Consider the following 24,806-nt stretch of genomic DNA (forward strand, 5'->3'; position numbering starts at 1 on the left):
AAGTTTGTTTGACATTTGTTGTCTTAAAATAAATAAATAAATAAAATGAATTCAATGCAAATATTTTTTTTTCATTGAATCAAATTAGATTTAATGTTGTAATCAAATCAGATTGAATCACAATTTACTTTTATGCTTAGATTGAATGATCTTTTGTTCTGAAACCAATCCAAATCAATTTATGAAAACCCCTGGCCTACTTACTATCTTGTTCCAAATCTCCCAATACCTTTTATTAAAAGGTAAGTCAGAAGATACAAATCAACACAAATTTGTTTGAGCAACATCAAGTAGAAAAAGATTTTAAATAATCAGAGCAAATTCTGGAAATGATCTTCATACAGACACTGTCAAAGACTCAGTCTTATGTTAAAGATTGGTGAGCAGTTTATGACAAGTATGCTCACACAAGCAACTTTATTATATCATTCAAATCCTAAATTCTAAATGCAACAAATCACAGAACCTTGGGTGATAAAATGGTTGTAACAAGCTCATCCATTGCTCTCACAGAAGACCCTTTTTCTTTACCTTTCTCTGTTTTGGCCTCTCTAATGTAAGCTGCAATCTCATTTGCCTTCTCCTTCATCTCCTTTCCCTTCCCTTCATAGTCCATAACTATTTCTATGGTCTTCTTAACCTTCTCCCTAGAAACAACAGTTTCCGTAGAACGAGTAAGTTCCACAGCCACACCCATTTCCTCCACCAACATCTTCACATTATAAGGTTGATCTGCAACAATTGGCCACCCAATCATAGGCACCCCATAGCTGAGACTCTCCAACACAGAGTTCCATCCACAATGGCTTAGAAAAGCTCCTGTAGAAGTGTGTGACAGAATCTCCAACTGGGGTCCCCATTTGTGCACCAAAAGGCCACGTTTGGTGTCTCTCATGCTCTCTTCAAACCCTTTTGGCAACCATTCTGCACTGAACTCTCCATTGATGTCAAAACCAACAGGTGGCCTTATAACCCAAATAAACGATTTGCCACTCTCTTCCAAACCCTCAGCCAAAGCCATCATTTGAGATGCACTGATAGTGTGCAGTGACCCAAATGAAATATAGAGAACAGAATTCTCATCCTTTGAATCCAGCCACTCCATGCATGCATCAAGAGCCATGCCAGTTTCCTTTCCTGAACGATGTTTTGAACCCATGAGTGAAGCAGGTGGAAGGAGAGGCCCCACGGCCCAAACGGGAAGTTGAAGATAGTTCCTGAGAAGCTTTAACCCCAAAGGCTCTATCTTTTCAATCGTATTGCAAATCCACCCATCAGACTTCATAGAAAGTTGAATCTGTGGAACGAGGAATCTTGACCAGTCATCGGTGCCATCAGCCGCTTGAAGAAACCTATGCAGTTGTGTTTTGTGGAAACGGTAGTTTTGAGGGAATCCCGGAACATGGAACTCATCAGAATCAGTTTTCCTATGAGGGAGGTTGGACCAGATAGAGATATAGGCCAAGATACCATAAGCACCACAAGTGGTGAAGGTTAGGTTCCTAGTGCCTAAGCTCTTTGCAACATTGTTAACCCAACCAAGGAACATGTCAGATATTATGCAAAGTGGAGGGTGACCGTCTTCTTCTGTGATCTGTGATATCAAGGAGCGAAAAGGAGGCTCAAGGGTGAGTGATGCATAGCCAAGTTTCAATAGGTCAGTGAGAGGAGCCTTTTGTGTGTTGTTGTCTTTGTTGGAGTGTTGGGTAGAGTTGAAGGGTACTAACTCAGCAAGATGGATTTGATGATTAGGAGTAGTAGAAGAAGAAAGTGCAGATCGAAGGTGTTGAATGTTTTGGGGTGTGTTGGCTATGGTGATGGTGAAGCTTGTGTTTTGTTGGATTTGTCTTGCTAGTGCGAGAAATGGGATGAGGTGACCTTGTGCCATGAGAGGTACCATCACGATGTGGCCTTTGTTTGGTGTCTCTGCCATTGGAGCGAGCTCGATCGAGGAATGATGTGCTACACCCTGCGCTGTCTGTGGTACAAGAACACTATACTCAACTCTTGTTGTCTTGGTTTCTGCTAAGAAGTGTACAAAAGAAGTAGCAAAGAGACAGAGATGATGAAGTAACGTGAAACTCTTGTTGTCTTGGTTTCTGATAAGAAGAGTGCAAATAAAGCAAAAAGAGCCAAAAAAGCAATCTGAATCACTGCACTCAACTACCTATGCATGTTGAACCAGACCAGGTTTTCGATGCTGCGGGACCTGACTACCCAAGAAGGGAAAGAAAAGTCATAAACGTTAGAAAAACTAGAGGAAAAAAAAATGCATGTTGGCCACTTAAGACGGATTGGGTGGAAAACAAAGAAAGTATAATTTACTTATAAACTCCTACTTAGAATTATTAATTAATATCCAACACACATGAATCAAAATAGTACAATTTGCAAACTAAAGGAAATCGAATATTACTATTAAAAACTTGAGGGTCTAAAATCCTAAATTTAGAAATCTAGGAGATTAAAAATGAATTTAGCCTAAAAAATAATGACTCGGACAAAGATATTTATGCACACTCAATTTCTCTTTTATTTTGAAAGGGTTTTTTTGGTCTTAAGCTACGGTTCATTAGAAAAGAAACCTTAATTAATTTATTTAGTTCAATTAGTTGAATAGTGGATATGAGTTCATGTAAATTTCTTTGGTATCCAAGTTTGATTTTTATAGATAAAAATATATATTTTTTAATTTTTTTACTTCATTATTTATTATCTTATTTCATTTACTATTTTCTCTCCTTTTTTCCATTTTTTTTCTTTTTCACCTCAATTTTAATGTTCACTTTTATTATATGTTGCCCTTCGTGGATAGGAAATATTTTTTGAACATAAAAAGTGTGTAATTCAATGTTACCGCTTTTTTTAATATATATATATATATACTGTAATTCTTTTATATCATTGTTCAATTATATATATTAGAAAAAAATGTTCGTCTAATTGTCTTTTAAGGGGGAAACCCTTGAACGTTTTAGAATAATCCATCATGGTGGTGCCTTCATATCAAAGAACTTGAATGCTTGAAAGTGCTTCTTCCGGCCATGAAAAGTTTACCTTCTTAACCGAAGCAACAACTTGACAGACAATTAAGACATGATTTCAAGGATTATTTTGTTATCACTATAATTAATTAGAGTGTTGATACATCCATAAGATTCATATTCCTACTTCATAATCTAATAATTTCATTTTTGTTAGATTTCTTTTTAAAAAAAAAAAGAATATATCAACGCATAGTAAAAACAGAGCAGCTATTTTGGATCACTCTCGATGGGTTTAGACTCACATTAAATGGAAAGGCAATGTGTTGACCTAATACCAATGAGTTTTTTTTATTGAAATAATAAGTTAATTTATTTATATATACACACTAACGTCATCCTCATAATTAATGATTATTATATATTAAAAGTTTATATAGATACGTGTGCTTGCTGAGATCATATTCATTCACCTTTTATGCTGTACTCAAATCATCAATTAAAATGAGTTAAATTATTATCTTCATAGTGACAATATTACCATAGTCTATTGCTAAAGATTGCTGAGCAGTACATAACAAGTATGCTTTACAAGCAACTTTATTATCATTCAAATTCTAAATGCAACAAATCACAAAGCCTAGGGTGATAAAATGGTTCTAACAAGATCATCCATTGCTCTCACAGAAGACCCTTTTTCTTTACCTTCCTCTGTTATGGCCTCTCTCATGTGAGCTGCAATCTCAGTCGCCTTCTCCTTCATCGCCTTTCCCTTTCCTTCTTGCTCCATAACTATCTCTATAACCTTCTTAACCTGCTTCCCAGAGATCACAGTTTTCACAGTTTGAGTGAGCTCAACAGCCACACCCATTTTCTCCACCAACATCTTTAGATTGAATGTTTGTTCTGCAGCTAGTGGCCACCCAATCATAGGAACCCCATAGCTGAGGCTCTCCAACACAGAGTTCCATCCACAATGGCTTAGAAACGCTCCTGTGGAACTGTGTGACAGAATCTCCAACTGGGGTCCCCATTTGTGCACCAAAAGGCCACGTTTGGTGTCTCTCATTCTCTCTTCAAACCCTTTTGGCAACCATTCTGCAATGAACTCTCCATTGATGTCAAAACCAAAAGGTGGCCTTATGATCCAAATAAACGATCTACCACTCTCTTCCAATCCTTCAGCCAAAGCCATCATTTGAGATGCAGTTATAGTGTTCTGTGACCCAAATGAAATGTAGAGAACAGAACTCTCATCCTTCGAATCCAGCCACTGCATGCATGCATCAAGGGCTATGCCAGATTCTTTTCCTGCACGATGTTTTGAATCCATGAGTGAAGCAGGTGGAAGGAGAGGCCCCACAGGCCAAACGGGAAGTTGAAGATAGTTCCTGAGAAGTTGCAACCCCAAAGGCTCAATCTCCTGAACCGTGTTGCAGATCCACCCATCAGACTTCATAGAAAGTGCAATCTGTGGAACAATGAATCTTGACCAGTCATCAGTGCCATCAGCTGCTAGAAGAAACTTATGCAATTGAGTACGGTGGAATTTGTAGTTTTGAGGGAACCCCGGAACGCAAAACTCATCAGAGTCAGTTTTCCTGTGAGGGAGATTGAACCAGATAGAAACATAGGCCAAGGTTCCATAAGCACCGCAAGTGGTGAAGCTTAGGTTCCTAATACATAAACTCTTTGCAACGTTGTTAACCCAGCCAAGAAACACGTCAGATATTGTGCAAAGTGGAGGGTGACCCTCTTCTTCTGTGATCTGTGATATCAAGGAGCGAAGGGGAGGCTCAAGGGTGAGTGATGCATGACAGAGTTTCATTAGTTGAGTGAGAGGAAGCTTCTCTGTGTTGTCTATGTTGGGTGGCAAATCGTGTAGAGTGGAGTTGAAGGGTAACTCAGCAAGACGGATTTGATGATTGGGAGAAGTTGAAGAAGAAAGTGCAGATCGGAGGTATTGAATGTTGAAGGGTGTGTTGGCTATGGTGATGGTGAAGCTTGTGCTTTGTTGGATTTCCCTTGCTAGTGCCAGGAATGGGATGATGTGGCCTTGGGCCATGAAGGGTACCATAACCACGTGCCCCTTCTTCTTCTTCTTTGGTGTCTCTGCCATTTGAAGGAGCTCAAGGAATGGTATATGCTACACCCTGCGCTGGCTTTGGAGTACCAGAAAATTGTTGTTGTCTTGATTGCTGTTTAAATGTGGACAAAACAAAGCTAAGAGCCAAAGATGAATGAAGTAACGTGCGTACAGAGTGACATAGCCTATTAGGCTTCAACATTCCATGTGCCGGGACCATATATTTGAACAACCATTTATTTTAAATATTCTATTTAACACGTTTGATTTTTTTATTTTTTTTATCTTTTTCTTCTTATTACATCTATTATATCTATATTTTTTTTTTCTTTTTTCATTCTCTTGGTGTGAAATGACATATGGATGTTCAAATATATTTTTAAGTAAATAATTATTTTTGTCTCTACATGTTTAAAGGATTAACAATTTCATTTATAAAAGATGAAAATTTAAATTTTAGTCCTAATGGGAAAACGTGTGACAATCTATCAATCCGATAACTTTTGTTCATTAAAGAGTCTACCTCACACATTTAAAGACGAATTTGTCAACGATTTGCATATTTAAGAACGAAAATGAGTATTTATTCAAAATATAATTTAATTTTCATCTTTCCTCTTTTTTCAATCGTTACAAACATAACATTATAATGAACACTCAAAAAATATGAAAGCAAGCATAAGTTAGAACAAACATAATAAGTATAATATTGATTAATAAACATAATCTCTTTATTGCATTTAAATGTCTAATATGATAGTATATTAACCAAAATATGAAACTCAAATAAAAATGCATAATCATTAAATTAATCCTTATAAAATAAGACCCAAATTTCAGAACAATAGATTGATTATATTTATTCATCAATATTATACTTATTATGTTTGTTTTAACTTATATTTGTTTTCCTATTTTTTAAGTATTCACCTTAATGTTATGTTTGCAACGATTAAAAAAGGGAAAGATTAAGATTAAATTATATTTTAGATAAATAGTCATTTTCATCATTAACAAATTCATCTCTGAATGTACCATGTAGGCTAGCTCTTTCATTAACGGTAACATGCAAAAGTTAACGAATTGATGGATTTGTTACACATTTTTCACTTTTGATGACTAAAATTTGAATTTTCATTTTTCGAAGACGAATTTGTTAGCGTTTTACATATTTAGGAACGAAAATGACTATTTATCCTATATTTTTCTTAAATCAAACTAGCTTTTTAGTGTTCCAAGACTTGACTACCTTAGAAGGAAAAAGGATAAATAGGTTATTTGATCCCTAAACTATGCATTTGTGTGAATAATTTAGTCCTTATATTTTTAAAATAATCAATTTAATACATAAATATATAAATGTTGTGGCAAATTAATTTAATTATTTATGATAAATTATGTATGTCACAAACTAATTTATCAGCAAGTATATTTCAAGAACTAAATAATATTCAGAATAAAAATATAAAAATTAGTATTTCAAAAATTGTTAGAAACTATTAAAAATTTATTAAAAAATATTATTTTTTGAATAATTAAATAAATTTTTAAGCTAATAAAAAAATTAAAAATTAACATGAAATGCATTGTGGAGCCTTAGTCACACGAGGTTAAGGTTAGCTTGGTTGGCTGTTGGCTACATAATTTTCTCTCTTGATGAGTACATTAGACGTCTACGGAACAATTTCAACAAGTTCAATATAATACCTGTAGCACATAACTTTTGATTACAATTTAATTCACTGTTATAATCACTTATTCATACATTACTAAGTAACAGTACAACTAGTTAGTATTGCACTGCACGTACTAATTTGGATTTCCTGCAACTTTTTTATAAAGCATTTAAAAATTATCTCTTAAAACAAAAACACTTAAAAGAAAAAAAAAATTGAATATTCACATTAGAGTAACCACATATATACACATTTATACTTATTAAATAACTAATTAGTATTTATAATTTATTTTTATCTTTTTTCATATTACATCATAATATTTAAAGTTATTTTCTATGACAGGATGTATAATAACATATTGGGTATTCCTTTTCCTTGGCATTACACTTTCTTACGTTCGAAAGACACTTCCCGTTCACGAAAGGCCTAACATATTCCTAAGCAGGTCCCACGACACCGAAAAGCTGGTATGATATAAATTATAATATGCAATCATGCACAGTGCAGTGCGTACGTGGAATGCAGTGGTTCACGTTTTTGCCCAACACTGTCTGCTATATGCCCATATGCCTACTTCATCTTATGCTTTAAGTTGAATAAATACTCGTTTTCCTCGCCAAAGTGTTAAGTATAAATTGATCCCATGGTTTCTGAATAGATAAAAAATTTAAATATATAAAAAATATCACAGATTAAATTGTTTGCATGATTAACGTTATGCATTTATGATTAAATTCAAATATTTTATCTTTCAAAAATTAATTTATATGATCTAACACTTTCACCTTCAAGAACAAAAAATACAATCTATCCTTGTTTATAGTTTATATCCTTTTGTATCGGAAACCAAGTCAAGTGAATACTAGTTTATACCTTGAGGGCTGAGCTAGCTCCAATGGCAGCAGAGAAGAAGGGGCACATCGTGATGGTACCCTTCATGGCACAAGGCCACATCATCCCATTCCTGGCACTAGCAAGGCAAATCCAACAGAGAACAAAAAGCTTCACCATCACCATAGCCAGCCAACACTCCCCTCAACATTCAATACCTCCGATCTGCACTTTCTTCTCCTAATGAAATCCATCTTGCTGAGTTACCCTTCAACTCTACCCAACACGGTTTGCCATCCAACATAGAGAACACCGAGAAGCTCCCTTTCACTCACATAGCCAAACTCTTTCTTTCAACACTCAGCCTTGAAGCTCCTCTTTGCTCCTTGATATCACAGATCACAGAACAAGAGGGTCACCCTCCACTTTGCGTTATATCTGACGTGTTCCTTGGCTGGGTTAACAACATTAGGAACCTAAGCTTCACCACTTGTGGTGCTCACGGAACCTTGGCCTATGTTTCTATCTGGGAGGTTCCAACCTCCCTCACAGAAAAACAGATTCTGATGAGTTCCATGTTCCGGGGTTCCCTCAAAACTACAAATTCCACCGTACCCAATTGCATAAATTTCTAAGAGCAGCTGATGGCACTGATGAGTGGTCACAGTTCTTCATTCCCCAGACTGCACTTTCTATGAAGTCTGATGGGTGGATTTGCAACACGGTTGAGGAGATTGAGCCTCTCGGGTTGCACCTTCTCAGGAACTATCTTCAACTTCCCGTTTGGCCTGTGGGGCCTCTCTTGCCACCTGCTTCACTCAGTGGTTCAAAACATCGTGCAGGAAAGGAACCTGGCATAGCCCTTGAAGCATGTATGGAGTGGCTGGATTTGAAAGATGAGAATTATGTTCTCTATATTTCATTTGGGTCTCAGAACACTATCCGTGCATCTCAAATGATGGCTTTGGCTGAAGGGTTGGAAGAGAGTGGTAGATCGTTTATTTGGGTCATATGGCCACCTTTTGGTTTTGACATCAATGGAGAGTTTATTGCAGAATGGTTGCCAAAAGGGTTTGAATAGAGAATGAGAGGCACCAAACGTGGCCTTTTGGTGCACAAATGGGGACCCCAGTTGGAGATTCTTTCACACACTTCCACAGGAGCTTTTCTAAGCCATTGTGGATGGAACTCTGTGTTGGAGAGTCTCAGCTGTGGGGTTCCTATGATTGGATGGCCACTAGCTGCAGAACAAGCATACAATGTGAAGATGTTGGTGGAGGAAATGGGTGTGGCTGTTGAGCTCACTCGAACTGTGGAAACTGTGATCTCTGGGGAACAGGTTAAGAAGGTTATAGAGATAGTTATGGAGCAAGAAGGAAAGGGAAAGGAGATGAAGGAGAAAGCGAATGAAATTGCAGCTCACTTGAGAGAAGCCATAACAGAGAAAGGTAAAGAAAAAGGGTCTCTTGTGAGAGCAATGGATGATCTTGTTAGAGCCATTTTATCACCCAAGGCTAAGTGATTTGTTGCATTTAGAAATTGGAATTTGGAATTTTAACGATATAATAAAGTTGCTTGTGTAAGTATACTTGTCATGAACTGCTCAGCAATCTTTAACATTTGACTTTGATCATATCACATTGAAGATCAAAAGTACACTTTTTTTAAATTGATGATGAATTGTAAACAAAAACAATATAGAGCGTGAATGGATATGATCTCCATATGTTAACTTTTTAGTATATAATAATTATAAATTGTATGGAAGAATTAAATATATATTAACTCATGAAAACCATTAATATATGTGTATAACGCAATATCTGCAAGTGCACATACCGTCCTACTACTTTGCTTATATCATCATCAGTACTCAATTATTACAAGTTATTATCCCTGTTTTCCTGTTTGGCCGCGTTTAGAATTGTTATCTTAAAAGAAAATTAGTATAAACTGTATTAAAACGTGTTTTTCATTGAAAAATGTCAAATTTTCATTTTATTAATCAATCAAAATTATTTTTTTATAGGTAATCAAAATTATATTAAATATGACTAAAACTATAATAAAAGTTAACAATCTTAATACCTATAATTGAATCACAATGTAAAAATTATTTACTCCTCCAGTACATTTAAATTCATTTTCTATTGGCAAATAGCATCATTTATTCCAGTTTGGTATTTGTACTTAAAATTACCCTTCATATATCTTCCAGAACATGCCAACCGCATCGAAATAATGACTATCCCGTTTATACTTGTATTTTTTAGAAAGGCTGTTTACACTTTTATATCCAATGTTTTTTAATATAAACTAAAATGATTTTTTTGTGTGTGAATAGTTACTATTCGTAAGGTAATTTAGTCACCAAACTAAGATATGATTTCTAAAATTTCACTAAACAATACCTGCTTTTGTTTGCCTTTTTTACTCCCAAATTCCTAAACCCTACTCGTTATTCGTTTGGAGAATGCTCCTCCACCCCGGTGAGTTGGAAAGGATTTTCCAAACGGTTCCTATAAAGTAAATCTGTTGCCTATGATATGATACATGTACACATTGATATTTTAGACAACAAACTTACAAAAAAAACAAAAAAAAAAGACTTCACACTAAGTTTTCTAAGCCATTTGTGTATTCAGTGGTCACCACATGGCCATCACGAAGCCATCTGGGTATGAAACAAAAATTTGCCGCTTCACTTCCGAGGCCTTTTTGACATAGGTTCTGTCTGTACATCACCCTGTCAAATATGAGGTTTTAGGTTAAACTAAAGTAAATTATAACAAGAAAATGAATATGTGTGCAAAGTGTTCTCAAATTGTAATTGTAATATAAAAGAAAAGACACAGAAATAAACAGAGATTTTATCGGGCATTATTACCGGTGTGCTTGATTGTGTTCTCTCTTTTTTTTCAAAATTATTTTACAAAGTAACATGCATGAAATATTTTTCAGAAGAAAATAAAGGCGAAAAAACTATTTGAGAACACGAAAAGAAAAATTAACACATTAATTCTCCTGGTGGCACTTATTTAGGTAACAGAAAACATTGTATAAAAAGAAAAAGGTAACAGGAAACAACTTACAGGACCCAAGAGTTGCTCACGGATATAGGCCATTGATCGTAGTACAGCACCCAATGTGTCCTTGGACACCTGAAACTTAACTTCACTTGCACCAGAAGTTGTCTCCGCGACTGGAAGCTGAAACAGTTTAAAGAATTTCAACAATCTAAAAGTTTGTCGAAGTACATAGACCAAAAATCAAAGAAAACATTTTCAGAAGGTAGGATTTCCATACAATAACAAGTAACAAACATGCACTCAATCCCCCATAGAGTAAGAAATAATACAATTGATGACATTCTTTTTTAGGCTTTAGTTCTCTTTATCTTTCTTTTTATTCTTTATGGGAAGGGGGAGACACAAGCCAGTGACGGAAAAAATAAAGAAAAAAAAAATGCACACTTTTTTTATATGGACATATATATGACCTATCAATGAACAGATCTTACATCATTTCCACGATGATTTCACCCCAATCAAATAAAATATTAGACACATCCACATTGAACCCAATCATTACTCCACATATGTGCTCCTTTCATCAAAATATGGCCTCCAATTTAGAATGTCAATTCTTGTTCAGTCTTGAGATACAAAGAAATGAGGCTAAGTATTTATCCCTATGAATGTTCTTTATATTTTAAACTGAATTTAGTTAGGCCAATTTAAAGATACTAAAGTAAAAAATCAAGTATAATGTCATACCATGATATTACAAGTTATCTGCCTCAACAGCATCATGTCATTTTATAAAGCTACATTTTCAACCGCATCATGTTTGATACATTCGTAAATAGCCAATATGAATGTGATCATACTTAACAATTTCCCCAATAATCAATCTCATAGACCTATACCACCATCTCTGAAAAACAACAGACGGACTAATTCTGTTCCCTTTTCATATGCTGCCAATTTAAATAAAATTAAAATTCTCTTCCTTAGTAATCAAATCAATAGTACGTGCTCCTTCTGCAAAACCTTACCTTATAAATATAAATCAATATAAAATATAACTATCCTCCCACCCCCATTTACAGCCACTCAGTAAGAAGAGAAGTGCTTTAAGGAATTTTAATCATGAAAGTGCAAAGCAGCATCAATCCCTGCTTTTCTAGTACTAGAACACTAAAGCAACAAAGCATACGGCTGAGAAAGATAAATCTATAAGGAACAAAATCACACACCTTGAGATTCAATACAGCAAACTTCCTAGTTGGTATGGACAGCTGATCACTGATGTTGACCATATGGTTAAACAATGGTTCCAAGGTAACTTTTGAGAGATTAAACCTAACCTCTGATTCTGTTGAAGGAATCCTGCTATAGTCTTGCAACTGCATTCAAAATATGTTTAAAGGACTTAGGATCCTCACATCATTGCTATTTGTTAAAATATTGCAAGAGGATAAAAGCAGGACACCCTGCCACAATTAAATGTTACAGAAGATATTTATACCCAAAAAGGGGCAAAGGTTGTTTGAGTCTCAAACTTCTCATGCAAAAGCATAGGTATATAAACCAACTCTAAACTAAATCATGACTCATTAGTACTACTACCAATTTTTCATCGTTCATATTATTATCAGCACACCTTAAGACTGATAACAGCTACTCTATTCCCTGGTGTTGAGTTCTTGTTCTCCATTACCCACGTCAATGATTTCAGACATGGATAAACCACCTACATGATAAAGCACAAGGACCAGTTTAATGCCATGCAGTCCAATTCCAATCCTAAGAATATATCAAATAAAAAGAAGAAAAGAGGTTCTCCTTCACATACCATTTCAGGTGGACCATCATCTCGCTGGAGAGACACTGGGGTCATTTGTGGTAAATTTAGATCAGCAACTGATTGAACAGGAGTACTATCATCATTAAGATTAAACCTCTGTGTTGTTTCATCCTGCAATGGCCACAACAGAGGGTTTGTATCTGCTGCTGAAGTAGGGGATTTTCTGTCATCATAAGCAGTCCCACTGACTGGATGACTGGGTGGGGCAACTTTAGCAACACTTCTCCTCATGAAAGAAATCTTCTTTCCACTTTCTCTAAGAGCACTAATTGCAGTATCATAAGTTTCCACAGTCAATGCCCCTTCTTCAGCATATTTGATGGCTTCCCAACAAAGGTTACTATATCGTGATGTCAAAGACTTGGGTCCATGTGATTCATCAGCAAGTTCAACTGATCCAGCACTGCTTTTGGAATTTCTTGTCCACCGTTTTAAAATGTAATGAGACGGTAATGTAAGTACATTAGTCACAGTAAAAACAGTTAGAACATGTCTACATAGAATGCCTGAATACTCAAACATTTGGCAACTACAGTTAGCTCTCAACTCGGAAAGGTTTAATGTGACAATATACACCTTTTGGTCATCCTCAAATTTTGCAACCCTGAATATGCTATTTTCTCCATCTTCTTCAATTCTGTTGGCAGTATAAGCAAAAGTTTCAACTAGCTCTTCTTGAAACTTTGAAAATATTTTCCGCGTATAGAGATTAGCAGCCTGCTTCTCCATCGGGGAAGGTGTCTTCAGAACAGGGGTTGTACAAATAGTATCATAATCTGATTCTAATTCTTTTTCAAACCAGCACTCCAAAGCTTGTTCATACTGCCTAAAGAACAGTGGTAATGTTGTCTGGTGGTTGACAAAACCATAAAAAAAAGAACCATCAAATCCTTGATTAGGAGATATTGCTGCAAAAAATGAATCACGAAAATATGCTGGAACCCATTGAGCACGAGCACTGTACAAGGACTGAAGCCAATCATTTTTCGTGAGTTCATATTTATTGATGATAAAATTCCAAGATGAATCAAACTCCTCAATGGTTTCCGTCAGATTAATACAATTATAAAGTTCAATCTGAAAATTTGGATGCATGTTGCATACATGAGCCACCTTTTCATGGCCTTCTCGCAAGACATGCCATTTGCTTATACAGTGGCGTGTTTGAGGAAAAACTTGTGAAACAGCTGTCTGTATGGCTCTGTCTTGATCAGTAGTGATAGAGACAGGGTAATGTTCGTTCATGGCTGTCAGAAATGTCTTAAAAAGCCACACAAAAGAAGCTTCAGAATCATCCAAAAGAAGTGCACAACCAAACAAAATCATCTGACCATGATGGTTTACACCAGTGAATGGAGCAAATGGCACTCCATATTGAGTTATTCTGTATGTTGTGTCCAGAGTAACTGCATCACCAAAATGACTGTAAGCAGTCCTTGATCTTGCATCTGCCCAAAACACATTAGACATATGATTATCTTCATCAAGTTGTATTGCATAGAAGAAACCAGGGTTCTCAGCTTGCATTTTCTTAAAGTACTCCAGCAGGTTGTGAGCATCCTTCCCTAATGTCCTCTTTCGTGTAGCTGGCCTAACAGCATAATTCATCATTGTAGGACTTTTAACCGGCTGATATGTTTCAGCAACAGCAACAGCTGCGGGAGTATTCTTAATTCCCTGAATATTCTTAGTGGGAATGCAATTCTTATCCATAGATACATACATCATACCACTTGGAACAAGCCCCACTCCTTGGTAAGTTTCAGGCATGGTTCTTCCAACACTAGAAAAGGGTTTACGTGGCCGAATATTATGCACCTTACTAACGCTAGCCATGGAATGGCTATGCTCCTTTATAAATTTTGTAACAACCCACTTATTTTGACCATTCTGCTCGATTCTAATCATTGCATTGCAGCTTTCAGGAGGCTTTCTTTTCGAATCTTCCCTGCCACACAGAAACTCCCGGAACATATTTGCCCCATCAGCTGTGGAACGACCATGTGGGCCAGCTTTGCAGCTGAAACCCACTCGTTTGCCATACTCATTGTAGAAAGTCTTTGCAGCATCTTGAGAATCAAATTCCCTACCCACATATGGCTCAGACACCCCAACCCGAACATGAGAGCCAGAGTTGTTTTCAGCACTACGCACTCCACCTTCACCAGATTCAGCATTTCCATTGTCTGCCATAGCTTGATGGTCACTTCCTTCTCCCATGCTTATCACTTGTATGTAGCCAGAGTTGCATGCTTTAATCCTATCAAATAGAAAGATGAGTTGTCATAAATTGTCTATACACCAAGTAAACCTCAAATATTCTCAATAATGGAATGTAGCAAAACAAAGACAAGAACCAGAAAAAAAGAAAAAAAGTGAGCTTCTTCAGATTAAAAGACAATTGTCATGTACCAAATTAAGGTGTGACACAAAAATAACTCTGTCCCATCAAAACTGAGTCTTAATTAAAGTGTACAATAACAATTCAAAACTGACAGGCATCATCAGAAATTTGACATAGCCAAAAACAATGCTAACGGAACAAAAGCTAAATGTCAATTAGGTTTAAGCTAAACACCACAACAGCATAACTACAACGCACAATTTTAATATTCAATTAATTATCACCATTGACTATCACAAATAGGTCAAAACGCATACCTAGAGATGAAGTAGCCAATAGAAGTTACAAAACTTTAAGTAAAAATCACAAAATTTAAAAGAAAACAATAAAAACAGTAACGCTAACAAAATTCAGTGTAAAAATTAAGCGAAAAATTGGAAGTCATAACTTACAGCGACGAAAACTAAGTGTGGCGCTAACAAAGCTCGTGAATTAAATACTGTTCCAAATCGGGGGTTGAAGAATCGCAGAAACGCGTGAACGGTGAGGGAGCTAAACGGCGGCGTTTCTGAGAGAGTTAGGGTTCCGCAGCTCCGGGCGGTTGTATAGTCGGAGGAGGAAGAGCGTGAGCGTGAGAATGGGTGGATGTAGTGTTGCATAGGTTAGATATGAGTACACACGTCATCGTTACCGTTGGATCCAAATCTGACGGTTATGATTCGCTTAGATCGAAATCTATTTTAAATGGGAACTTCCTTCATTTTCTGTTTTGTGTGGGATTTCTTACGTGCACTGTGCACCATCCATCCTTCGCCGTGCGATCCACAATCACATAACATATACACGGTACATCTTGTTTATGATTATATTTTATTATTTCACATTTTTTACTTTCCACTTCTCTTTTTTTTTAATATGGTTTTTTTACATGTCTAATTTTCTATTTTTAATTACCTTTATATTATTGTTGAAAAAAAAACCTTCTTATTCAAATAAAATTTAATAAAAAAAACTAATATAAATCTATATCTAATATAATTATACTAGTTTATTACGGTCTCTTTCATCATTAAATTAAAATTAAATACGTAAAAGGCTAATTTAGTCCCGAAATGTCAATACACCGTTTTGAATACTTAATATATAGAATCAGGATAACACTCGTTAGAATAACCTTTAAAAATATTCTTATTCAAGAAATAATAACTCTTAAAAATTGTTTGTTAGATTGTGATATCAATTGTTTCGAGATAGAAGACTAAGTGGATTAAATCACATTCAATTTGTAGCACTTGGACGATTAACGCTCTTAAGTAAAAAGAATTATCCTTTGATTAGTTATAGCTTTTGACATAATAATAAACAATTTTATTAAGTTACATTCAGCTCATGACGGCTCTATCCAACAAAAACACCTTCATTTTTACAGTAATTAACTCTTTTGAGAACTTAAAATTGTCATCATAAAAGAATAATTCTTAACTCTTTTTATAGGAGGCTCTTATTCAAGAATGATGATTTATATTTATTATATGATGACAGATTTGTTTCATGTCATTTTCTTTCAATTTCTGAAAATAAGAAAGTAAAAATATTTATTCTGGAAAATCAAGGGCATCTGGGCATGTTATTGGTGTTGTCCCTCCGACTCCAACCGGATTTGATTGGGTAGTGAGAGACCCCGCCGAATCGACCCAGACACAGCATCCTCCCAATTCACTCACGCGGCAAATCAAACAACATGGAATTTGGAATACATGGTATTTTTAGTGGACCTCAACCTTCACTCTTCCGATTCCATCTTCACTAATCCAAATCAATTATAAAATACGGACAGACCAACTAAAAGTGGATAAATGGAATGAATTCGGGAAATACATGTCATTGTCATTGTGTCTTGCTTTCTGCATCTTTTTATTTTTTAAATATGTCATATCTTTTATATCTATTAGTCTACCAGATTCATTTAAATTTGTAATTTTTAATAAATTTTAATTAATCACAAAAAAAAATGTCCGAAAGAGTGTTATTAACACTCCTCTTAACAACATTGTATCGTTTTTTTAAGAGAAAAAATTTGATTCATTCATAATAAGAGGAACAATACAACTTGAAATATAATGAAATATGTGGATGCTAGTGAAAATCTAGATGCCCTAGCTAGAGTATGATCAACTTGTTTTGCTTGCTTTCTTTTGAAATTCACCAATGAGTTTGTGTGATCCGAAAGATAGTTTTTGCATTTAGATATGATACATTGAAAATCCAAATAACCCTTAGTGGATTGTGATATCACATTTAATATAGCCTTGCGATCAACTTCAAAAATCATGTTTTCCTTATGAAGATCTGTCATCCAATTCATTGCTTGAAGTAACCCCATGGTTCTACTGTTCTTAGATCAAGGGAACCATTAGAGTACAAAGTTTTGGTTTGAATGAAGTTTCCTTTGTCTCCTCAAAGGCATGTACCTACACCAAAAATGTTTTTATCTTGAAAAATAGTTGCATCAACATTACACTTGAAGAAGTTAACATAAGGTTTTTGCTAAGTTAAGTTCGCTGGTCGGCGAGCATGAGTCCATTCATGGTAATGTTGCATGGTAAGATTAATGGAAACTTGGTGTTGGGGATGGTTTGGTTCCAAATCTTATCATTATGATGGCACCATATGTTCCAAAGAAGCATAACAAACTTCACTTGGATATTTTGAGAAAGCATGTGGATGAGTTTGAACACCAAATATTTGATGGTTTTAGCAATAGGCTTCCTCAAATATGTAAGACCAAACCCTAGTAGTTCTCCAATATTCACGAATCTGCTCGCAGCCAAAAAAAATACATGCCAAGAGTTCTCCAAATTAGTATTACAATAAGAACGTACAATATATGCCAATTTTGAAGGACTCTCCACAAAAAAATGTTTGACTTTTGGCGAGACTTTGAGATTCCAAAGAAGAGACTAACTGCCAGACACTTTTAGATAATCATTGTTTATCGTATGCTCCACCAGGTGGTGGTATGATGAGCAAACTAAATATTGCCTATCGTTGCTATGCTTCCAAATTACAAACATCAGAATTAGTGTTGAGAAGAGGAATTGCTTGGATGACTTGAGCATCATGTGGATTGAAGATTTGATTAACAATTCCAATTCTTCAAGAAGAATTTGCATGATTAATGAGGAAATTTATTGTGATGTGTTCAAAAACACTTATTAGGATGTGTTCGAAAACACTCCTCAATGAGGACATTATGGTAGAGCTAATAGTCAATTGATAAATCTCAATAAATTATAAGTTTTCTTTAGCAAAAATACTCATCAAGATATGAAGCACAACATCTACTCCTACCTAGCTTGAAGTTACTACTCAGATGGGCAAAGGGAAATACGTAGGGGTTCCTTTTATCATTGATAGAAGCAAGAAAGCAGTGCTTGGATTTATGAAAGATAAGCTTTGGAAACGTATAAATCATTGGTTAAGGAAACATTTATCCTAGGTTGGCAAGGAAATTCTTATTAAATCTTGTGCACAGACTATTCCCTCATACTACATGAGTGTTTTCTTGTTATTGACATCCCTAGAGGACCAACTTCAGAAATGATGAACAAATTTTGATGGTGCTTGAAAAAAAATTCAACAAGAGTGATTAACTGGTTAATTGGGACTAGATGACTATGAAAAAGGACATTGTGGTATGGGTTTTAAACACTTACATGGATTCAACCTTGTCATGCTAGGGAAGCAAGTGTGGAAATTCCCCACTCAAGAAGATGATATTGTTACAAAAAAAATTAAAAGCCAAATACTTCCCTAATTGAGGATTCTTGGAAGCCACATTAGGCCACAATCCAAGTTATTTATGGCGTAGCATCCATACCTCATAGGTACTAATCAAGGAAGGTCTTTAATGAAGATTGGGAAATGGTCACAAGATAAATGTTTGATCTCAAAGTTGGCTCCAACACCCCCATGACCCTTTCATCACCACACTTCCTCTACCTGAACAAAATTGTGTCATACTATGTAAGAAAAACCATTAAGTCATTAGTCTAAGTGGAATTAGGCTTAATCCCTTAAACAAAGTTTTAGGTTCAAGCCTTACGGATGCAAAAAAATGTGATTGAGAAACGATATCTGTTAATAAATTAGCAAACGTACCAATTTTATCATAGGTAGTAAAGATTAAACGGAAGTTCGAGTGTCGAGTCCACAAGGACTTTATTTGTCGTTAGTAAATACCCAATTTGTAAGCAATAAAAGAAGTATAAGAGAAAAAAAATTGTAAGTGTTAAATTTGAGAGTAAAAAGGGCAAAAGAAAAAGATAATAAGAAAAATTAAACAATAGCTTAAATGCAAAATATGAGTTTAGAATGTGATAATATTGGGGCCTAGCATGCCTAACTATCCTTGATGTTTAATGGTTTTCTCTATTTAATGTTTTTCCAATTTCCACCCACATCTACTAATATGTTCAACCCAGATCCCTCACGCTGAAGAGCTTAATTTATATATTCTCTCTCGTAAATCCCTTTGCAAAGATGAAATAATAAACAACATTAAATATAGGCAAAATTATATTTTTGATCCCCCATTTTGTCTTAAATTTCAGATTTGTCCCCCCAATAAATTAATTCACAAATTTTGTTCTCCTATTTTCTAAAATCATGCAATGTTGGTCCCCCATGCCACAATTGAACGTTGACCGTTAGCAAGTGATGTTAACTACCACGTGTCACGTTATTATTGGATGACACCTACCACATGTCATATTCTGATTGGATGTCAATTCCATGAAAGATGGAATGCATTGTTGTTTTCATTGACCAATCAGAACATGACACGTGGTAGGTGTCATCCAATAATAACGTGACACGTGGTAGTCAACATCACTTGCTAACGGTCAACGTCTAATTGTGGTCGCAGGAACCAACATTCCATGATTTTAGGAAATAGGAGGATAAAATTTGTGAATTAATTTACTGGGGAACCGAATCCGAAATTGGAGACAAACTGGGAGACTGAATTTGCAATTTTGCCTAGAAATGCAATGTTAAGATGCCATTTCCAGTTCTTTAGACATTACCATTTCCCAATGAATAACCCCTAAAAACATATGCATGGATGGTCAAACCACACAATAACAATGAAAAACAGGAAATAACAATAGAAATTGAAATTGCATTAATAGATAAGAAGAACACTTATATTTCAAGAGGACTTAGGCTGCTAGGCTCCAACTGAGGAAGTTTAGCCTCCCATGGTTATAAAAAGCTTTACACTTCAAAAGCTAATATAAAAAGGAGATGGATGACTAGTAATAAGAAAAAAGGGAATGACTAAAGAAAAAGAGTTTTCCTTAGGGGAGAGACTTTGGATTTATGCACTGGAGAGCTCTGAGATTCAGTGTGTTTTCCTTTTATTTCCTCCTCTTTATATTTTTGGGAGTAAGTAGTTTACTTTTCATGCTGACTTCGTGTTGAAAGCGCCTTTGCGTGCACGCACTGGGCTTCTCCTCGTGGGCCTTTTCGTGCTGAGTCGGATCTGCGCACTGAGCGAGCGCACATGCTGGGCAAGAATTAAGCGTTGAGCGAGACATCGTGCTAAGCCTGAAGTTGCCTGCTAAGCGAGTGTTGCATGCCAAGCGAGTTGTCCAATTCTTCTTTACTTCTTTTTCTTCCACATTTTTTTCATCAAATTCTCTATATAACACTTCAATTCTTCTTCTTTTGACTTCTGCTAATAAAAAATAACAAAGATGTTAATTTTTTCATTATTTCATTAAAAACAATAATAAAATAAAAAAATTACACCCACTTATTAATCCAAATTGACTATTAAATTAGATCAAATTTCGTAGTTATCAATATCTCACGGAAGATAGTCACTTAGATTTTATGACGGAAATTGATCATCAACAAAGTTGATAAATATTTCACATAAATATCATTGTAGCTATATATTTATACAAATATTACATTAACATACATATTTATATTTATAAATTTATACATATTATATTAATACACGTTTAAATTTTATTGTTTTAACATGTTTTATATATAAGCTCACTTTTATAAAATTTTAATTAAATAAATTTTTTTTGTCATACTATATATAAAAAATGTACTTATTTTTATATTCATGTAAATGTTATATTAATAATATTAAATACTATCTTAATATTCTTTCCAAGTCTAATTTATATATATGTATAATTATGGATTTTTATATATTTTATTAATATACATTTGTTTTTTTAAAACATATTCTATAAACTAAATTTTATGGTATTTTAATTAAATGACAAAATCGTGTCTATATTCTAATATTACATTATTAACATTTAATTTTATCTCTGCTTTGCGGTGACCGGTGAAGGACTGAATTTTAATTTTGATTCAGTGACTCTCCCAGCCTGATCCAAACCAAAACAAAATCCCTTTAAAACCCTAGTCTCGCAATTTCGAAATTTATCACTCACTCAATCACTCTCATCATCCACTCGTCTTATTCTCAGGTTCACCTCTCTCATGCCCTAGTCTCCTTGTTAGATTTAGGATTTCGTATGATTTTGTTGCTTTACTCTTTAGCTGTTTTCAGTGTTTATTCCTATCATTAGCGTGCTCAATGAATTTTGAATGTTTTTGCCTCTGCAATTACGGGTTCTATTTTCAAAATTTTCAATGTTAGTCAGTTTTTTCAGTCATGTTTCCTCTCCATCACAGCAATATGAACCTTGCTATGGTGTTTGAATTTTTAAACTAATTGGTCTGGTTCACTTGTTTCACTATTGAAGTCATTCATGTTAACAATATGTTTGATGTATAGTCTAAATATGTGGTCCCCTTCTGCGTAGTCTTGATAATGTTCATTTGTGAGCAGATCAGAAAAGAGAAGAAGAAATGGTGTTAGGCGTGAGAGAGATAAGCTGTAGCGGAGAGCCAGTCCTTGACAGTGATAACGGGGAGGAGTTGATGCAGGTGCAACCGGGCATAGACATAGTCCTCGGCGATCTTCCTCGCCAGTCCCCCGGCACACTCTATATCACTAACAAGTGTGCTCTCCTCTCCTCTCATTCGCAATTTCTCTTGTATTGTTGTGTGTTCTATTCACACTTTGGTCTCGCTTACACACAGGCAAGTAATATGGGTGAGTGATGTAGACAAGACTAAAGGATATGCCGTTGATTTCTTGTGTATATCTCTCCATGCAGTCTCTAGAGACCCTGAAGCCTACCCTCTTCCTTGTTTATATACCCAGGTACCTATCCTAATTCTATTCTTTTTCATATTTTCCCCCATTTCATTTTTCTCATTCCTTGCTCTTCTTCCTTTAGATTGATACAGGAGAAGCTTTCATTTTTCTCATTCCTTGCTCTTCTTCCTTTAGATTGATACAGGAGAAGCGGATGATGACCACTCTGATTCTGAATCCAATCATATCCAACAAGATTTGTCCCACATCACAGAGATGAGGCTCATTCCCTCTGATCCTACTCAATGTATCTTTTTCTTTTCTTCACCACTCTTCACATTATGCTTGTTGTTAGTACTTTTCCTTATGTGTCACATCATTGTTTTCCAGTGGATTCTCTCTTTGCAATATTCTGCCAGTGTGCAGAGCTTAATCCAGAACCAAACGATGGTCAGTATTCTTTTTATATACAGATAGATACCCTTTTCCTCACTCGTGTTTTCTTCTTTCTGAGTTGTGTTGTTCTTTCAGAGGAAGGAGAAGGACATGGTTGGGTTTTTAGTGCTGATGAGATGGGAGATGAAGAAGCAGGTATGTGTGTGAGCTTTAATCTTGATTCCTAATACATCTGTATAGGCTTACTGTATTATTCTTAGACATATTCTTTTTCTTTTAATTCCAGAGGACGAAGGTTATATCTTTCACAATCCAGCCAACTCTATTGGTCACTCAAATGGAAATCATGACCTAACTCGTACGACACTTGAGGTTGGTGTTCTTCCTTGTACTTCTCTATCTACTTCTGTTTGTGCAGTATGATTCTCTGACACAGGGATGTAGCTCTTCTAATAAAATGAGAGAATAAGGACATTCATTTGAATTAAAGCATTTTGTAAACATAATCTACTGATCACAGTTAATTGGCATTGTGTGTCTAACTTTTGTACTTATGCCACTTAATAACATTATATAGAATACAAAATTAAACAATCCAATGTTAATTCATTTGATATTATCTTTTTGATCATGTATATAAAATATCAAATTTCACACAATTTTGACAACATTAATGGCAAATTAACTGTCAAAATAGAATGGTGCAATAATGTATAGTATTTTATTTGCCTGAAATTTTATAAACCTAATCTATTTATATGAACTTCCAATTTAATGGTCATGTTGTTGAGAGGATCAATTGTATGATAATTTCAATATGATCTGATAGAATGTGTTCATAATTCTACTCGATGCATCTAATTTTTACATGTTAAATTTTAAGTTCTGTGATAATAAGAGAACAAACTGGAATATTATTTTGTGCCAAGTTGATATGTTTAAGAAATAAACAGTTACTGAAAACGATAACAACACAAAAATGATGTACAAACTGGTTGAGGCATATTGTATATTTATACAATATTCTTATCTTTGTTTGTTGATGTGAATATTTGCAACGCTTGTACACCCAAGGTATCACTCTTATATATGATAGTTCATCTATAAAACGGGAAACTCGCATTCTTTACAAGTTTGTATAATTTGTTTTCTCTATGCTCCCTTACTTATATCCAGTTTAATTTATTACAGCTTCAAATCAATGATCAAAGATTTGAGGATGCAGAAGAGATGGAGGACAATGGAGATGGCAACCATTATTGAGTGTCTTTGTTTTCTCCAAAATAGCATTTTCTAGTCTTTACCAAAAGTCATCAACTGTATGTTGTGTAGTTTGGTTCTATATATGTAATCCTATTATGAAACATCTGACCAGAGGCTTAGAGTGGTTTATCTTAGACCTTTTTTTTTCTTTCCTGCAGTAGAAAGCAGCTGGATACTGAGCTTAAAGCTGTATTATGTAGAACAGTAGAAGAAATTTGAACATTGTTTGGATAATTTATTGAGAATGTTCATGCAAATAATTAGTGTGTTTGGTTCTCCATCGTGAGCATTCCAACGCAGGCAAATGGAGAACCGTGTCGCTTGATGTTTCTGAGTAAATGTCTATTTTAGGCTGCTGCACTATATGCATAAACAAATAGATATTCTATTAAGGGATTTTACTCTCTTATCGAATTAAAAATTGACATGTTTAATTTTCATAATAATTATGGCATGTTTTATAATAATTATTTTAAAAAATTAACTAACTTACCCTACATACATGCACGATTTATAGTTGGATCACTGTAAAAATAATTATATTCTTAATTTTATTCGTGAAGTTAGTTTCTATGTCTAAATTTAATTTAGTTTGTCTGTCTTAATTACAAAAGTAAATAATAAGCTAAACTTGACAAAAAATAAAAATTTGATGTATCAAATTAACAAAATGTTATAACAAACTAATTTAATTTTAAATAATATGCAAGTTTTTGGATTATTTGATAATTTTTTATTAAGTTTATGTACTTTTTTTAATTAGGTTCAGAAACTTGTAATTATTTTTTTTAACTGGGTTCCTTTCCTTAACTCTGTTAAGAAAAATTAACGGTAGAGGTTCAATTAAAAAATAAGATAAATACAAAAGTTTAAAGATCTAATTAAAAAATTTCAAATAATTAGGGGCCTATTGAGTAATTTAAAGGTAATTAAAATTACATAAAAAATATTGCTTAAATGAAGAGTTTATTCATAATGAGCATAATAAATCCATCTAAATAAATGTTTAAGTAGAAATAAGATTGATATTGATCTCGAGAGGATAAGATATTTGCATAAAACTGAAGTGAGAAATAATTTACAAAAATTTAAGAATAATATTGTAATAGCATGAGGAAAATTAGAGAATTACTTAATACGTTCTGGAACCATTTGA

The 24,806-nt window shown here is 34.6% G+C and overlaps 6 protein-coding genes across 6 annotated transcripts; 3 read left to right on the top strand and 3 right to left on the bottom strand.

Moving 5' to 3' along the window:
• Positions 1–275: 275 nt before the first annotated feature.
• On the bottom strand, positions 276–2,300 carry LOC114383272 (UDP-glycosyltransferase 92A1-like). The gene is made up of 2 exons (XM_028342901.1): positions 2,168–2,300; positions 276–2,022 (listed from the first exon to the last, which is right to left on the bottom strand). Exon 2 carries the CDS (start codon positions 1,931–1,933, stop codon positions 458–460), a length of 1,476 nt encoding a protein of 491 aa, XP_028198702.1. The 5' UTR covers positions 1,934–2,022; positions 2,168–2,300; the 3' UTR covers positions 276–457.
• A 1,176-nt stretch (positions 2,301–3,476) lies between these two features.
• Positions 3,477–5,237, bottom strand: LOC114383084 (UDP-glycosyltransferase 92A1-like). Its single transcript, XM_028342677.1, has one exon. The coding sequence runs from the start codon at positions 5,101–5,103 to the stop codon at positions 3,625–3,627; it is 1,479 nt and encodes a 492-aa protein (XP_028198478.1). The 5' UTR covers positions 5,104–5,237; the 3' UTR covers positions 3,477–3,624.
• A 2,407-nt stretch (positions 5,238–7,644) lies between these two features.
• Positions 7,645–8,661, top strand: LOC114385246 (UDP-glycosyltransferase 92A1-like). Its single transcript, XM_028345267.1, has 2 exons — positions 7,645–7,677; positions 8,053–8,661. The coding sequence occupies exons 1-2, from the start codon at positions 7,645–7,647 to the stop codon at positions 8,659–8,661; spliced, it is 642 nt and encodes a 213-aa protein (XP_028201068.1).
• Positions 8,662–8,664: 3 nt separating this feature from the next.
• Positions 8,665–9,102, top strand: LOC114385247 (UDP-glycosyltransferase 92A1-like). Its single transcript, XM_028345268.1, has one exon. It carries the CDS (start codon positions 8,665–8,667, stop codon positions 9,100–9,102), a length of 438 nt encoding a protein of 145 aa, XP_028201069.1.
• Positions 9,103–9,942: 840 nt separating this feature from the next.
• On the bottom strand, positions 9,943–15,560 carry LOC114385055 (protein FAR1-RELATED SEQUENCE 3-like). Its single transcript, XM_028344999.1, has 6 exons — positions 15,246–15,560; positions 12,438–14,709; positions 12,246–12,335; positions 11,839–11,988; positions 10,673–10,789; positions 9,943–10,326 (listed from the first exon to the last, which is right to left on the bottom strand). The coding sequence occupies exons 2-6, from the start codon at positions 14,667–14,669 to the stop codon at positions 10,282–10,284; spliced, it is 2,634 nt and encodes an 877-aa protein (XP_028200800.1). The 5' UTR covers positions 14,670–14,709; positions 15,246–15,560; the 3' UTR covers positions 9,943–10,281.
• A 5,595-nt stretch (positions 15,561–21,155) lies between these two features.
• LOC114383365 (chloride conductance regulatory protein ICln-like) lies at positions 21,156–23,979 on the top strand. The gene is made up of 8 exons (XM_028343029.1): positions 21,156–21,314; positions 21,680–21,851; positions 21,934–22,057; positions 22,187–22,298; positions 22,382–22,441; positions 22,523–22,582; positions 22,674–22,759; positions 23,579–23,979. Exons 2-8 carry the CDS (start codon positions 21,700–21,702, stop codon positions 23,648–23,650), a joined length of 666 nt encoding a protein of 221 aa, XP_028198830.1. The 5' UTR covers positions 21,156–21,314; positions 21,680–21,699; the 3' UTR covers positions 23,651–23,979.
• The last annotated feature ends 827 nt before the right edge of the window (positions 23,980–24,806 follow it).

This window comes from Glycine soja, chromosome 14 (assembly GCF_004193775.1).
Source record: "Glycine soja cultivar W05 chromosome 14, ASM419377v2, whole genome shotgun sequence".
NCBI lineage: Eukaryota > Viridiplantae > Streptophyta > Magnoliopsida > Fabales > Fabaceae > Glycine > Glycine soja.